This window comes from Euleptes europaea, chromosome 4, assembly GCF_029931775.1.
Source record: "Euleptes europaea isolate rEulEur1 chromosome 4, rEulEur1.hap1, whole genome shotgun sequence".
Lineage (NCBI taxonomy): Eukaryota > Metazoa > Chordata > Lepidosauria > Squamata > Sphaerodactylidae > Euleptes > Euleptes europaea.
Window position 1 is genome coordinate 105,022,422 of NC_079315.1, and position 15,472 is coordinate 105,037,893.

Genomic DNA, 15,472 nt, shown 5'->3' on the forward strand with positions numbered 1-15,472 from the left:
TGCGGGATTTAGTTCAATTCCATTGGGCCTGTAAGACAGTTTTTTTCCGCAGGGCCTATGGTTGAGGACAGCGACGGTTCTACATGGGAGTTGGGCTCCTCCCTGCTGGGCCCGCTTAAGGGTTATACCCGTTAAGTTGTTGCGTCCCCTGTTGTTTCACCCGTAGGACAAAGGGGATTACCATCTTGGCATCATCTGTTAGTTCTCAGATTTTCATTGTTGTTTGATTTTAATTATGTTTGATAATTATTCATATATGGCTGTGTATTTCTATGATTGTTAGCCGCCCTGAGCCTGACCTTGGTCGGGAAAGGGCAGATTAGAAACTGAATAAATAATAATAAATAACGCATCATCATTTTATCATATGGTACTTCAGATGACTAAGGCGTAATCGTGCATTTAAATTATGCTAAACACTCAGATGTGTGGCTAATAGTTTAATCTTCCATGTGGACAATATGTTCTAATAATATCCAGATTAGCAATTATAAATGTATCACTTCAAATGCTTAATAGGTTTTCATTTAGGAGACCAAAGTAATGTTTTAATAATGCAAGAGAGTTTTCTGCTTTCATCTTAATTATCCACCTGTTCTCAACTTTTAGCTTAGGTCTACAAGTGTATGACAGAGCTAAAAAAATACCTTTAGGTGTTCCATCACTTCCAGCAGGAGAGCACACTGATTGTGGAGACCTCAAGGAGAATGATGCAGCGTTCCTTATCGAAGAATCTCCATCCTAGAATCATATTAGCCAGTAGTTAGAAAGAGCACTTCTGCAATGACTTCGCATTTTTGTTTTCTATTAAGTGATCGCACTTACTACTAGTAAATAACATTTGCCTTTCGTGCAAGGAATTAACAAATCCCCAGAATTTAGGGAGCTTTGCACCCTCCCCCTTCAGGAATGCAGGCAAAGATGTGTTTCTATTCGGTTTCGCACTTGTTTGCAGTAATGAACAGGTGCATCATAAGCCAATGTCTCTGCAGCTCCTGTATCATTCAGCCAAATAATTTATAAAACTGAGAATTGGGACAACGCCAGAGCTTAAAGTTTTAATAACATGTAATGAATCTTCACCTCTCTAAAATTCACACACAATACGAGCACCTCAACAAAGAAACATTTAACTCCTGTCAGTGAACTGCGCCTCAATGGTAAAAAAAAAATGTGGCTGTAGAATTAACTTCTGTTAAGGTATTTTAAAAATTAAATAGTAGTCTGTTACATACTTCACTGCTTATTCTGTGCACCATCTGCAGGTAGTCTTCACTGGAGCCATGTCTAGAATTATCAGTATGATGATTGGCTGAACTTCCAGACAACTGACTTGTAACCTTATTTTCATGTATATTCCTCATTCCGCCTGAGACAATGGGACTGGATACCGAAGCTGAAATAAAAAACATCCACTTTTAATGTCTTTTAGTCACTGTCTTTTTAAACCATTTTTAAGATTAATTGGCCTCTTCTAGCTTTCCCTTTTGCTCCACATTCAGACATCCTTAAGAAAGCTTTCCTTCTCCAGGCTTCCCCCCATTTCTACTTCACATCTCTCTAATCACATATATAATTTATTAACATGCACCCTTTATCAAAGCCCCCTTCAGGCCTAAGGCAGTTGGGCAAATCTGTTACCACCATGGAACTGAAATGTATGAACAGTACAGGTCTACATGTGTTGGCCCCTTCACAAACAAGATATCCAGCATGTGTACACTGGAGAGGCCTTTAAGACAAGTCAGGCACTTGGGGGGAACTTAATTCCACTATAATGTCTGTATGAGCTGTGAGCTTGTGATTTACAAAACTGTTAACGGTCCACTGATTAATGAAAGGCGATGTTTCAAAAAAGGAAAGCAAAAATGGAGACGATTCAAGTAGTTGATAAAACCAGTGTCTTTTCTAAAAATGCTGCTTCGACTGGACTAAAATTCAATACACAAGCTCTATCAAACATTTTGTTTTCTCCTATTTAATACAACCCCCAAACATTTCTACTAGAAACTCCATCTTACTAATTACAACAAAGGATTGATGGGGCCCAGCCAATATGCTCATTACAGTCCAAACATCTGCAGATTACTCCAGTCTAAGCCAGCTGAAATCAACCGGAATAACAGTTATCTGGGAGAAAGGCAGGCTTATAGATGCTGTCTTGCATAGCGCATGGATTGTTCTGTGCAACTGTTTTACCCCCATTGATTCGGATTAATTAATTAGCATGAGATCGTCTACACTTAAGCTCCCAGGCCTTGATATCGGACTTTGCTGAAAAGTTATTTATGTCTTGATGCTTTTCACTTATGAATGTAGGAAACAGCTTTTTGCACTGCAACATGAATACCGCACCACATTTATTAAACTATATGCTTTTAGGACACACTGAACGGAAGCCTATATTCATAGTAAAATATGTTACAAAAACATTCATGCATCATGTTTTCCTCACACTTCCAAATCGGTAGAGTATCATGTGAAACAACTCCAAGGGTTCTCACAAAGCTTCAAAAAAAGTATTCATATGAGTAATCATTGCTTATAAAAACAGAGTGTGTGTGTATGGAATCACAGATATAGTCCCACAAGTACTCTTAGGTTTGGGTTTGTTTGTTTTTACTGCCGGTAATTTTGGATTGCACTTAATCACAATCCAGAAGCCAGAGTTAAACCAATCCACAACACAAATAAGGGGAAAATATCTGAGAAGTGCTGTTGAGAAGATTGATTTTATTTTTAGAAGATATCCTTATACGTTCTGAACTTTACAGCCGTGGGTTTTTTCAAAAAACACATTCAAACAGAGCTAATTATCCCATGGCCATTTTATGCAATGCACTAAGTACACACAATGTAGAATCTGCTAACCACCACCATGTCCATAGTGGCCTGTATTTGACCACCAGGTCTGAACTCGAGGCTCATGCGCTCCTCCCCTTGCACACTGCAACGGAAGTAACAACAGCAACACAAAAACAAAACCGGTACGCTATTACTTAAACAGGAGGAAGCCTTGGATTTTACAACACTACTGAATCTCCTAAAGAAGGGGTGTCAAAGTGGTGGACCGCGGGCCGGATCCGGCCCCCGGAGGGCTGTTCACTGGCCCGCAAGCCAAGCCGCCCCCCGTCTCCTGCGGTATCCTGGCCCCTGTGAGGGCCAGGCTTGCTTTCCCCACCACCACCCCTCTCCCATGCGATCCTGGCCCCGGAGAAGGCCAGAAACCAATGGGTAGACCTGGCCTTCGTGTTGGGGGAAGCTTCCCAATGGGGACTCCCCCCCCCCCACGGAGGCCACCCATCTTCGGCCCGACCAAGAGACATCGATGTTCAATCCGGCCCTTCTCACAAATGAGTGCGACGCCCCTGTCCTAAAGAGTTCAATGAAGCTTTAAACCTCTTTCCTACATGATGAACGTGATTCTCTGAACCTGAGCAGACAACAAAATTATCTGTACTTTGTCACAGCATTTGTTTTGCCTTATGCTATCAATCAAAACATTGTTAAAGTAAGAGCCTTAAACAATATATTTATGTAATAATAACTTTCTTTTCTTCACCTTGGCTCTATATTATGGAATGGATAGAGACTGCTGGAAACGGAAATGGTGTGATAAATTTCAACCCATAGGTTCTATTCAGAAGTCACCAAAACTGTTTTAAACAGCTGTGTGAAACAGACCACAGTTTGACGGTCAATCCCAGTTAACTTTGCTGCTTGCCTCCTTTCCAATCATGGCTGCCATCCTAAGCTCCCTTGCATTTCCCAGCCACAATGAAAAATCACAGTCAGAACTTACAACAGTTAACAAGTTTGGGAACAAACTGCTTAGAATCTAATAACAAACTACAGTTTGTTGGACAGCCTGCATTTGGGTATCATAATAAAATGGAGTTTACTCAAACCACCGTTTATTGTGATATCTGAAAGTAGCCAAAGCTTATAATGGTTTTGTGTTACTATAATTAAGCAAAATTAAACAGCAATAAGCAAAATATACCTATTCATTATAAAGAAAGGGACAGGTTCATTAAAGAGATAGGTTTGAGAAATTATTATGAACATGCTGGTTTAATAATAAGAAGAAAGATTTATATGTGTGCACGTAGTGCATTGAAAAAACAACAACAACCCTGAAACAATCAATTGTTTTATCTCAGAAAGAGTGAGAGTGTCTTCCTCTCTCTCATTTTATAATCCCTGTGAAAGAGCTGTAATAATCAGTCAGGTCAGTTTCTAAAAAACCTCAACTGGCTTACATTTGTATATTTTCTTGATTTTTTCCTTTACCAAATTATGATGTTATGCTGTGAGAAGCAGCTACAATTGTATTAGAGAGTATCAGAAATCGATACAGACTAACGTAATGTATTCAGTGAAGCCCCAAGCAGACGATATTTACCTTGCTGCATTTGCGGGTGCGGCGTGTAACTTGGAGGATGTGAATATGGCAAGTATCCTGCAGGGCTTTGAGGACCATACGGACTAGGCACTGGGCTGTTTTGTGGTGCCATAAATCTGTTACCAGAACTTGACTGTGGTGGCACAAAGCGACTGAAAATAAAATCCAAATATAAATATTAAAACAAATATAAGCATTGTTTTCCCTATAGTTACATAAACCAATTTCAAAACCAGAAATGATTTGATATGGTAAACACAAAACACCATCACAAATCACTGACTATGATTTCAACAGACTACGACGACAAGCTTTTGTTATTTTCTTAGCTGAGGTCTTAGATATAACCTGTCAACCTCTGCTGAATGTCAGTATTTACAACTGCAACTTCCATTGGTTGTTGGCCCTACAGCACTGAATGTTTCAGAATCTCCCTTACTCTTGGAAACTCTTATTAAATCAATGCAGAAAATGAAACCTACAATATCTGTTTATAAATATTTGCGGTTGATTAAGAAATATGACAAAGTCTCAGAAATGAACAATAAGGAGCTGGATCATCCTATTTTGCTAAAGGAATGGGATATAGCCCTAAATTTTATATCTGTTGCTTGTATGCACTTCAAGCAGTGCATTCCTGAGCCTGAAGGGCGAAAGCCCTTAGGAGGCCAGGAAGGTGCTGTGTCAGCATTCGGGGGCCCCACGCCAACGTCCGAGCAACTTACGCCAGCGTGAATGACCCGAACACCAGCGGGAAAGCTCAGACACTGGTCGCTGCCACAGCAGCACCACCCCGGGACACCAACGGGGCCTTCTGCTGGCGTCCCACCGGCGTCAAAGCCCACGCCGGTATCCCAGGAGGCATTCTCGAGGCGTTCCAGCACCAGGCTGGGGGAGGAGCCGCCTTTAGGCAGCCTCCAAAGCCCTTTCAGGCCGGGAATGCCCCTTTTTATTTTTTAGAGATATGCCACTTTTTTAGATGCCATCTCTCCCATGCAACCCTATAAAGGGTTGCACAGATTTTTTATGCCGCAAGGAGGTAGAGCAGTCGCGCTGCCTTCTATGACCGGTGCAAGCATTCCTCTCAGGAATGCACTGTTACTCAGCTAAAAATTATGTTTAAGATATACTAGACACCACTGTACCGTTTTAGTAAAGGCCTGTCTAACTGCTGGTGTTGCTCTTAAACATATGGATTGGGCTTATCCACTTATTCAGTCTTTTTGGGAGGAAGTAATTTTGTATCAGAATATTCATTGATCTTTGAGAATGCCTTTAAACAATTTACTGGTTTCTTGGAGGCTAACTGGTTGTAAATGAAAATATACTCTCCGTGCCCTTGTCGTTGCTAAAAAAAACTTGTATTACAATACTGGAGAGAGAAAAAGCCCACCTCCCATAACCCAATAGATTGATGACCTTACAACCTTATCTACATTTGAACCTTATCTACATTTGAACATACGGACATATTTTTAACTATCTGAAACGTCTTGTCATGGGCTATCATATGTGAACAGGATTTTGATATGAAAGCATGTCCCATTAGGCTTCATGAGGACAGAAATATGTTATAGAAATGATGTCATTTCATAGACTGGAACACCTGTGACTGCATTAAGCTCAAGGCTAGTAACTTGCTATTAAAATCATTTCATATCATTAGAGGTCACAGCTGCAGGGATGCCGATTAAGCAAAACATACAGCTGGATATACAGCTGGACAAAGATAGACAAGGTCATATCCATTAACTATAACAGATGTCAGTCAAGGTTACAGTACCATTTATACTTGAATAGCCTATTGAACTACTGACTAAACTAGCTATGGTTTATTTATAGAATGCCTTAGCTAAGGGATACTGGAACTAAAAGATGACTAAACCAGCCCATCTACAAGATAAATGGCTCTGGAAAGGTATAAATAGAGATCTCTCTCTGACTACAGGTTAGAGAGTTGGCAGAGAGCAACTGAATGTTGCTTGGCTGTTGGCTCTCCCAAACATCCGCCAAAGATGTAAAACTAGGAAGGCAGGGGGTTGAAGGAAGACGGCTGGACGCTGTCTGACCTCACTCCCTACATATGTCTCTTGCGTGAGACTAAGAGTGAGACTAAGAGAGAGGTTCCTGATGGTCTGAACATGCTGACCTATGGACTTCCTCCATCTACCAAGAGATGTAAAAGCCTTGGCAGCCTAGTCCTTGCGTGGATTAGGAAACTGATCCTTGTGTGGATTAGGACACATTTATTCTTGTCTCTGTTTCTGGAGAACTCTTACAAAGAGAGTTATTATGCCACACAGTCTGTCTCTCTGAAGACTGATTGTCTGGAATAACTGTCTGTACAGATGCTTCATCTTGAATATGTGATGAAGACTCTTATGCTCTAAGGACTATAAGAGTATGGATCTTACCATGATTGAATATGGTGACATTGAGAGTTCATTTGTTCTAACAAGACTAATGTCTTCTCATAAGATCTGTCTTATATACAGACTTCCTAGTTCTGACAGACAAGATGTAAATGCAGCTTCTCTAAGAAGCCCACTAACGGAGCATATTCCAGGGGTTTCTCTACACAGGGAGAGAGCACTGAATATACTCTGCAGTCAGTTCTAAGACTAACATCTCACACAGAACTGTCTGACACACACATGCATATATAAACATGCATCACAGCCAACAATGGCTAACACATAGAATTACTCCAATTGAAATACATATAATTGGAAATACATGGATGGAGATCCATGGAGCTCTAAGCTCTTAAGCTGAACTATATTCAATACTCTCTAAAGATTGGCACTGCCAGAGTGATTGTAGAATAGAGTTTATACTCTACACATAATGTTAAGCTTTACACATAGCTTCAAATACTGATTAATTACAGTATAGTTAAACCATCAAAGTGGCTCTTAGCTATACAGTAAAGCCATCTTTGAGTATGGTTTTCACAGAATCTTTTATAATCTCAAACATATAGAGACTCTATGGTTTTATGCCTTCAGTCACAAACAGACTGATGTTAAGAGCTATAGAACCAGCTCTAACATGAAACTATGGAACCAAAGAGATCTCTCAATGAAATAACAGAATAATACTTAGAGGATACCTGAAGGAAATCTAACTATTCTAAATGAACTTATAGACTCCTTACAGAAACTCTGCAATGACATAACTGAGTAAAGTATGTCTTATATTTACATAAAATGAAGTAGAATACTTATTCAATGCACTAACCATTATTTTACAAGATTTCTGTAAACTGTATTATTTCTTGAATGAAATATATACTTGAGAAACTCTCATATAGAGTCATAGAGATTGTTGATATTAATATTGCTTGCATACATAGAATGACATTATTATTCCTGTTGAACTAACTAATATAGTTCTTATTTCTGTAACTGTTTACATGCATATACTTTATGTGAAATAAATAGTATTTTTATTCAAATATTCTTTTCATATTTTTACTGGAACAATTCAATAGAAAGTCTATCTCGCGAGAGATAGAAAGTGTTGATCCCTGCTTAGTGGGTAACGGGCTGAATAGATACAGCACTTTTTAGGAAGGGGTCAATTCTAGGAGCTGGGTACCTTAACGGCACGGACCGCGACAGTCTTATAGATGCCTATCCATAGACTTGCCACCATTGTTGTTATATTTTGTCATTTTTTTATTCTTTTCTGTTTGAGCCTTGCAAATAAAAATACCATCAAAAATCATGGTATGATGCATCAGCAAAGGCCAAGGTGGAAGGAGCCCTGAAGAAACACTGTCCTCCAGGATACGCAAATGCACAGGATGGACACAGGGAGGGAGAGGAAGGTTTGGTAGATGCCTGACACTAGCTAAGTTTGCAGGAAGGAAAGGGGACAACAGGGGAGGTTCAGGGTCCTCTGAGGGGTTGGGGAGATTCAAACCTCACTGTGCTCCTGATAAAGTTGTTAGAATTGCTACTGGCCATCAAATTAGTAATTGAGCACATGAAAAAAAAAGTTATTTTCTCTCTGTTTTTGGTGAGACTAGCCTAAGGCCTTTCAATGGGAGTCTGAGAACAGGTATGAGAACAGGTATGTCATTCATGGTGGAGAAGTGTCAAGAGGTCGCAGCCGGCTTATGGCAACTCCATAGGGTTTCCAAAGCAAGAGCCATCCAGAAGTGGTTTGTCATTGCCTGCCTCTGCATAGGAACCCTGGACTTCCTTGGTGGTCTCCCATCCAATTACTACCCAGGGTGGACCCTACTTAGCGTCTCAAAACTGACGAGATAGAGCTAGCCTGGGCCATCCAGTTCAGGGCAGTAGGTATTTATATACAGGTCTCTCGTGTTCAAAGCTCTTTATATACATCACCTTGGCAATGCTTACAATAGCTCTATCAGTATTACCCCTGTCAGTATACCCCTATCCAGGATGGACAGGCAGTAAAGTTAAGAGAAATTTTATTTGAATCCAGAATTAACTTGCTTAATTTACACTGCTTGCTAATCTTTATAATAAACCTTTTTGAAACCCATTATAAATGTGAGTGTTCCAGCTGAATATGTTAGCCAGAAAGGTTGTGTCTTATTCCCTATACTAAGAAGGGAAAAAGCAATGAAGAACTGCAAGACCCAGAAAACTAATAACATATTTGCCATTACCCTCTTTACATTTTATTTGGAGCCATTCTCATGGCCACTTATTAGATCATAAATTGCACTACTGTTCTTGTACATGTCTGTCTTAGCAAACTGTAATAACTGATACCAAGCATTCTCAAATCACTTTTCAAGTTAAAACCGTACTATTAAACCTTTATTATAAACTGAACACCTAGACCTACATATGAAACATACAGGGGAAAACTCCAAACAACTCCATGTGACAAGTTACCTGGAAGGGCTATGAGAGATAGTGGTTTGCTGATAATTGGAAGATGCAGGACTACCGTGCATGGAATTCTGAGAAAGTTTGTACTGCGGCATCATCATTCCTAAAAAAGAGAAAAAGAGAAAGTTGTCCAGCTTGTCCAGGAGAGAGTGGCCTATAAACCCAATAAATAAATAAATAAATAAATAAATAAGACATATGCATATATATTCTCACTGTTAATTTAATTTTGTTTTGTCAGTATCCCAAATTGTCACTTTTATGGCGCTATATTTACAAACATAGTCATTATCCAGAAAAGCACATATCTGCAAGTTTCAATAGCTGCCTGACTGTCCTAAATAAAAAAAGATTTGGCTTGGGATCAACCTCAGACAGCTCTAGTCTTCTGCTGATTAACATTTAGTGCCAACATTATGCCAGGCACTGTAGAAAAACACATAAATGGATCCCACAATCCATCAGGGGAAGACAATGACACTTGGGGACTTTTTCCTTGTCCCTCTTCCCTTACTTTCTAACTTCGGGAAACATTATTCCCAGGTTCTTGTAGGTTATCCGGGCTGTGTAACCGTGGTCTTGGAATTTTCTTTCCTGACGTTTCGCCAGCAACTGTGGCAAGCATCTTCAGAGTAGTAACACTGAAGGACAGTCTCTCTCAGGGTCGCAAAACTTGTGCGGACTAACAACCACAAAGTCTACAGTGGAGGGTGGTGGACTTCCCCTTTCTGCCTCTTTCATCAGTAGAACTTTGGTTACTTAAAAGGAAGAAGGGACCAATTTTATTTCTTCCCCCTTCCCCACTGCAGCCTCCCAACCTGTGTAGCTGTGTAACCTGTCCGTGTAGGTCCCATGATCCTTGTGACTAAATATTTCAACTCGATGAAAGGAACTTCTGCCAGCAACTGACATGCTTGCTTGTTGGAGAAGCAGCAGTCATTTGTATAGTCTGATCTGAATTGGTTTCATGCCCTACAACAGTGTGTCTAGGATGCGCAATGTTACTGTCATGTAATAAAGCAAAAGCAAGTATAGTTCGAATTTATTTCCGTTTGTCCCATTTACACGGTTACAAAGAATAGAATGCAATCTAGTTCTTACATAAGAATTATAGTAAAAGGAATAAAAAAAAGAACTCTCACCACTTTGTACCACATATCTGTTTTGCATGCTTTTCTCCCTGAAAACATTAGGATTCCTTGCCAAGACAGCCTGCAGCAAGACTGGTATATCTCCTTCCGGATCATCGCTGCCAAGGTTATCTTTCAGTTCTCTGAGATTTAAAAAGACAAGTTCATAAGGAAATAGGCTTTTAAAATATAGGATGTCACCAAAACAGAAACATCTCTAATAAATTACCATCAGCCTATGGAAGGGGATAACACCCCTCAACACACACACACACACACACACACACACACACACACACACACACACACACACACAGAGTCTTCCATAACAAGAGTTTGAAATTTTTCCCCTACAAAGAGTGATTCCCAAACTCTTTACTAAAAAGTCTCACTGATCTTCATACTCGTTTGTTCAAACAACATTCAAAAGTGGCATTTTTACCCCATACGTGCATTGTTCCAGGAATCTACTATGCCTGTTAAGAACACGCTACTGATAATATGGCCATCTGGAGAAATGGGAAAGTATATGCAATTGCTTGAATTGTGAGATGTCATGACCATAAAATAATGTGATAATGGTGAGCCTCAAACCGATAGTTTTGTACACTGAATACTTTATATTTATTTATATGCTGCCTCTCCAGAAACCTGCTTCATGCGGCACAGGAAGTAAAAATAATACAAAAATAATAAACACAACAGCATAAGAATTACGCAGTAACAAAACTATAAAACCCAATTTTTTATTACTTTCTACCAGTATAGTTCTAATATCATTGCATGCCTGTAAACTGTTCATAAACAGTGACAGGCCAAAATGTCACAACACATCAGATCATGTCTTGATCTTCACTCCTATTATAGAGTGAGACTGGGCTAGTTTGTTCACCTTAATTTCCCAGTTGCTATTCATGAGCATCAACACCCTTTTTCCTGGATCAACAGTCAAACCCAAGTGTTGACAGAGAACACATCATATACAAACAGCATTCTGAGAGATAGTAGCAGGCATTTTAAGCATTGCAGTAATCCACTGCTGATTCTTGGTGCATCTTTGCTAAGCCATGTTGCACAGCCCACTCTCCGAGATCTAGTATGTCCTACCCTGCAAATAATGAACAGAATCCAGTTGAATTCTACCTATTTGCTTGCCGCCTCTGACCTATGCCTGTCCAACTTATCCTGCAATTAGCGTCCAAGTCCAGTATTGCCCTTCTGGTATTCTTCCCTGAAAACTGTGTCTTGATGAGAAGACACCTTTCCTGTCCCAGTTCCCTGTACCATACCTGCATGCCAACTATGTCAAATTATTACTGTCAGAACTCTTCTTATCTGGTCCCAGATCTGATCATGTACTTGATCAAAAACCTATGGACAAAACCCCAACTGGACTTTTGATCAGGCTACTATAATCAGATCTAGATCCCATCCCTAGAACCCAGCTGGCACAGTGTATAGATCTCCACTCAGATCAAACTTTTTAAAAGCATATTAAGATGATAATCCTGTAAATGAAGGCACCTTTCGCATACCACAAGCAGCTCAAAATACCAAAGCTGATCGTTCACTAATACTAGTGTAATGCCAGTTCTATAAAGTCCAGTGTCATAGTGTACTATTATTTTTCTCACCTTCCTTTCCTTTTCACCAGGTAAATAAACCAAACAACACACTCATTCTTGCTAAGTGTTTTTTTTTCTTGAACAAGTGATATCTTCCATTTTAATACCTTCCCATTTTAGAACTTTCTAACCTTGACAGTCGGATCAAAATTCTTGTCATCTCCCCAATTTGTGTCTACATAACCGACAAATTGGCAAACAAGATTTTGTAACAGGTGGTAGGCTCCTAACATCTATTACAATTTAAAAATGTTCAGGTCCTGTCAAAACTGGTTTGTTTGTTTTTTTGCTTCTTTGGAAATAGGTTCTTGAACACAAAGCCCAAAATGAAAGTTACCGTTGGTCTCAAGCCAAAAATTTTTACCATAAGCTAATGATTACCAACTGCTGAAAGATACAGAACTACATATAGTTTGCTCTACAACGTTATACAATTTTATACACCCAACCAACTATTTGGCATTCATATGCAAAGTATCAAAAAGTACATACATGTGATCTGTTGACACCTGGTTGAGGCTGTGTACAAGCTGTGAAACCAGATTTTCATCCCTACATGCCAAAAGACAGTTCACCTCTTCTGCAATCCGTCCATTAAAAAGCAGGCTTTTTGTAGTTGTAGCAGGTAAAGGCGATGGAAGAGGCAGCTGGTTCAAAACTGTTTTTAAAAGGGTAAAAAAAAATCCAGTTATTCCACCATAAAATTCTCACACTGCCCCACCCCACTAGCACTTCTATTGCTGCCTTGATGCAGCATGACCCATGGTTGAGCAAGCATCCAGGAAAACGTCCCCATGACATCATGAGTGACTAGCAACACAATTCCCCCCACCAACTCCTATGCCCATGGTTATTAAAACATTTATTTTCCGACCTTATTTTCCTTCAGTACCCATCAGGTGATGGAACAAGACCTAGTCCTTGAATACTGGACACCTGCCAACCCTCTTCATGAACATCCCACTGCACAGACTTGCTTTAGAGAATGTTTTACACTTTTCTCAACCCTCCATGGTCACTTGCCTTGAATAGGGTGAAATATTTGTTTTTTGGTAACAGGGTCACAAAAGTGACAGTGCTCCACCAAACAAAATATTGTCTGATCTGAAATGCCCTGAGGAGCCTTGATATAGTGATATGAGAATTCTGTAGGAGACCTGTGATGTCTACGTACACACTTAGGCAGGAGCTCCGGTAACATGCTGCCACTTTTCCTCAAAGACACAAGAACAACTGGAAAATTTGATCCTGTCTTCCATCCAAAAATCTGTACTTAAATGTTTACATTGTAGCAGAACCTAAGCCATATTGTACCACACATTAAAGTGTTAAATATGGCTATTTCTAACTTCCTATACAATTCAAGCATAACTTTTTGTCAGCAACTACATACCATTAGATCCAAGAATGGGACACATATCCTTCTAATAACTCTGTCTTATAACAGAGAGATATCTATTCAGTGCTTAAAGGGAATATAAAGATAATGGGAGTTTTAAGTTTTAAATTTTTATTTCAACAGCTTACATAGAACAAATACAGCAGATCTGTCACATTAAGACAGTCAACTGACATAACTTCTAGCAACACAATTTAGTGCATCTCTACATAGTGATTTCTACTATTGTAACTGATGCATTAAAAACTAAGTATTGTTATGACACAACTGTTCATAATAAAGTCTAGCTACGTAAAGTGAAAACAATGGTGTTACTTCCATTGTTTTTAAGTTGTATACATAAAAATTTAGTTTGACTTTTGCTTCTGCTCAGACCAACATTCAAATAAAAGCATAGCAAAAAAAAAAAGGAGCGACTTGTCTTGTAAGTAGGAAGTATAGGTAAGGTTTTCCATCCCCTTTATGAAGGGAGGCCTTTTTTTAATGCCTTGCGTGAAACCATGCATTCAAAATACAATACTATTGAACTGAGGAGGAAACAAGAAGGGTACTTACGATCCGTGAGACTAGCAATCCCTGCAAGAGTAGTGATGGGAACATGAGGCATATCCCCATTCATCCTGAAGTGCTGGGATGGTAGTGCCTACACACAGATTTCAGTTCAGGTGCCAGCTATCATTACTTCCCATCTCCCAAGAGCTGCAACGATACAAATAGAGAGATCCCGTTGGCACAGGACAGCCCAAGACCTGCATTTGCGGCTAGTATGCCAGATAAATCAGAATCTGACCGTACAAAGTATACGTTTACAACCAAGGCCAACAAAAATTTGGAAATCACCCAATTTTACATTTCTACAGCTCAAGGGAGTACATTGAGGTGGTGTATCTTCATCGCTACAGTGCAGTATTTTGTGATATGGGTGGTGATTGGTGAGCTATCTCCCAGCAAAAAAAAAATCACACTTTTGGTCCATTCACCCTCATTACCAGCACCCATTTCCCTAATCAAAGGGTCAATAATATTGGAGACTGGCATGTGTGGAGACTGACCAGCACAGTTAAAACCAACAGATAACAACAGAGAAAGGGAACAGCATAGTAAAACTAAGTATGGAAATAATGACTTTATCAACTCAAGAGAAAACTGGCTGAATCTTATTTAGATAATTTACACAATTATATGACACATTTCCATGCCAGGCATGCTCAAAGAAGCTCAAATAACTTTCAGGATAAATTTACATAACCACCATAGTTACAATTAAATGAAACAATTTTAGCTAAAAGCTAGGGATGAATTTACTACTAAAACACAGTTTGGAATGAACAGGTCATCTGTTGATGCTGGAAGGCCTACAACTGAGGAGAGGGGGCGTTAAACAAACTGTTTGGGAGCAGCAGATAAAAAGTCCTTTGAACAGGTCCCCATTAAACATACATGTGACAGTTCAGGTTCCTGCAGCCGAGTCTCTTCAGCCAACATTAACATTATTAGCAGCAACCTATGATTGGAGAAGGCCCTTCGGGTACTTTGGACCAAAGCTGTTAGGAGTTTTAAAGATTAAAACCAGGACTTTGAGATGGGCCTGGGAATTGACTGGCCTGAAAACAGACTGTGGTAGCCAATATAATTCATTTGACATGTCCATGGTGACAAGCTGTAGTTTGCATTCTGGCTGCTGAATTTTGATCCAGCTGTAGTTTTCAAAAAGTCTTCAAAGGCGGTGCCACGTAGAGTTCACTACTATAATCCAATTCAAATGTCACAAAGGCACATGAAACAATAGCCAGGTCGCTGCCATCAAAGGCTCCATTTTGATTGCCTCTCTCTTCCCCACATCACATTGATGCCAATACCAGCCCTTCTCTGCCAGTCACACGAGGCCCGAAAACCTCTTTCGAGCCGTCTTCAAAACAAGGGCTGAAGCCCAACAGTTGAATCAGGCAGACATCCAACTTAAAGTCATAAGAACATAAGAAAAGCCCTGCTCGATCAGACCGAGGCCCATCAAGTCCAGCGGTCTGTTTACACAG

At 39.8% G+C, this 15,472-nt stretch overlaps 1 protein-coding gene across 3 annotated transcripts in view; it reads right to left on the bottom strand.

Moving 5' to 3' along the window:
- NIPBL (NIPBL cohesin loading factor) overlaps nucleotides 1-14,135 on the bottom strand; it is an 84,809-nt gene extending 70,674 nt beyond the window's left edge. For all 3 annotated transcript variants that reach the window (XM_056848391.1, XM_056848388.1, XM_056848390.1), the window contains exons 1-7: nucleotides 13,992-14,135; nucleotides 12,530-12,695; nucleotides 10,425-10,555; nucleotides 9,286-9,385; nucleotides 4,406-4,557; nucleotides 1,236-1,396; nucleotides 648-741 (exon numbers count right to left, since the gene is read on the bottom strand). In XM_056848391.1, the coding sequence (XP_056704369.1) occupies nucleotides 648-741; nucleotides 1,236-1,396; nucleotides 4,406-4,557; nucleotides 9,286-9,385; nucleotides 10,425-10,555; nucleotides 12,530-12,695; nucleotides 13,992-14,055 (868 nt within the window). In that variant the 5' untranslated portion in view covers nucleotides 14,056-14,135. The remainder of the gene's footprint in view (nucleotides 1-647; nucleotides 742-1,235; nucleotides 1,397-4,405; nucleotides 4,558-9,285; nucleotides 9,386-10,424; nucleotides 10,556-12,529; nucleotides 12,696-13,991) is intronic.
- Nucleotides 14,136-15,472: the final 1,337 nt, after the last annotated feature.